This window comes from Nanorana parkeri, unplaced genomic scaffold (assembly GCF_000935625.1).
Source record: "Nanorana parkeri isolate BGI_ZX_2015 unplaced genomic scaffold, ASM93562v1 scaffold1780, whole genome shotgun sequence".
Lineage (NCBI taxonomy): Eukaryota > Metazoa > Chordata > Amphibia > Anura > Dicroglossidae > Nanorana > Nanorana parkeri.
In genome coordinates this window covers 207,185-209,012 of record NW_017308048.1, presented here as the reverse complement: position 1 = coordinate 209,012, position 1,828 = coordinate 207,185, and the positions used below count along the sequence as shown (strand labels likewise).

The window sequence follows — 1,828 nt, the reverse complement described above, 5'->3', positions numbered from 1 at the left end:
GCTCCTCGCCGGACGCCTTTGGTACCAAACACAGCAGCACGCGCACACACCCACCACAAAAAAAAACGTATTTCGGAAGCACGCTGCCGCATCTTACGCCCACCTCTCACAACAAAAACGCACGCATTTTTTAAAAAACCTGCGCCGTTTACGCTTCCACGAGGGCATTTTTTTTTGTCTATAACACCGAATAGATTGTTAGCTCTGGAGACCGGAGGCCGCTTTTTCGGAGCGTTTTCCTATCGACTTATTACATTAGTTTCGGGAACGTCCAGATTCCGTTGCACTGTAGGGAACGCGCACACGCGTGCCCATACGCTCACACCCCCCCCAAAAAATGTGAACAGAACGTCAACAAAGAAGTTGGATCGCAACTGTTTGCGAGATGGGACTGCAAGTGTCAGCCCAGCCTGGGCAAGGGCAGAGGTGGCATAGGGGAGGAGGGGGGTGGCATTAAGAGGGGGAGAGGGACCACGGGCGCATCCCCCAAATCCATCTTAGGGACCGCTGGTTGAGCCAGGAAAGGTGGGTGTGGTATCTCTCAATTTAACCCTACCGGTCCTCCCCTAAATGAGAACAAAGGCTGAGCTGGCGTTACGGCCAGGGCCGGTGGGCACCGCTGCCCGTGCACAAAGCAGGCACAACTTTACGTCGGAACTTAAGGCGAAGGAGGAAGTTGCCCCGGGACGAAATCCTTCTTCCTGGAACGCCGAGACCCCCCTCTCAGCCCACTCTTCCCAAACAAAGAACAGAGGCTTCCCTCTCCCTGTGCACGCGTGCGGTTCCCTCCGTGCAGAGGAAAAGGAGGGGGGGGGGTTGTTTTTGTTTAGGTGGGCAAACGTTCACCACGTATAGGGGCAAAGCCCCCCACCCTCCCTCTATAGGGGCATCACGCCGTAAACTTCCACCGTCTGTCAGCGCGCAGACTATACATGGCACGCTATAGACGCCAGACTGCAGAGCACGCTATCCTCACATAAACTTTCCAGCAGGCAGCACCGCCGCTCAGGAAGTGCCCGAGCGAAGGTAGGTAAGGGGAGGGGGTCCCTGATGGGGACAAGGGGGGTGTCCCTTGCAAGGCAGGTGCCCACAGATGATGGAGACAAAGAGGAAAGGTAGGGGGGGGGTGTTTGCTGCCTACCTTGTCTGCCCACAATCTCAGCCACGTGTTCGGAGCTGGGCACTGGCACACACTCCGTAGTGTTGGAACTCTTCAGCCTCAGCTCGGCCTCCTTGTACAGGGCACACAGCTTGCTGTCCCCCTTCTGCTGGGTGCCAGGGCTGCTGCTGCTGCTGCCGCTGCTGGCATTGTTGTTGTTGGCGCTGTCCTCCTCGCTCTCCCCCAGCCCCAGCAGGCACAGCTGGTCCAGGGCGATCTGCAGGGCTCGCTCGTCCTCCAGGACCCGCTCCTTGGTGAGCTCTGCCAGGGCCCCATTCCTCTCCATCATCAGCCCTGGCACCACCAGACTAGGCATGGCTGACAAAGGCTGGGAACAAAGAGGGGCAAGAGAGAGAGAGCGAGAGAGAGAGGCAGAGGAGCCACGGGGAGAGGAGAGGAGGGGGCAGAGCTGTGCCCACCCCCCGCCTATTGTCTGCCTACCGGGGGAGGGGCCGCCCGCCTGCCCGCCTGCCTGCTTGCTGGGGTTAGTAGTGCTAGGAAGGGGAGGTGTCTCTGCCTGAATGCTGGGGGTTGTAGTGCGACGTGGAAGGGGAGGTGCTCCGTGTGCATGTAGGAGGGTAGTCGTTCTAGAAAGGGGGAGTGGCTCTCCCCTGAACAATGGGGGTAGTAGTGCTAGTTGAAGGGGATTTCCATGCCTGCTAGGAGTAG

General features: G+C 58.7%; 1 protein-coding gene across 1 annotated transcript in view; it reads right to left on the bottom strand.

The window, feature by feature from the left end:
* MEX3A (mex-3 RNA binding family member A) overlaps positions 1 to 1,550 on the bottom strand; it is a 22,655-nt gene extending 21,105 nt beyond the window's left edge. Inside the window, exon 1 of the mRNA XM_018571557.1 lies at positions 1,142 to 1,550. Coding sequence (XP_018427059.1) covers positions 1,142 to 1,475 — 334 coding nt within the window. The 5' untranslated portion in view covers positions 1,476 to 1,550. The remainder of the gene's footprint in view (positions 1 to 1,141) is intronic.
* Positions 1,551 to 1,828: the final 278 nt, after the last annotated feature.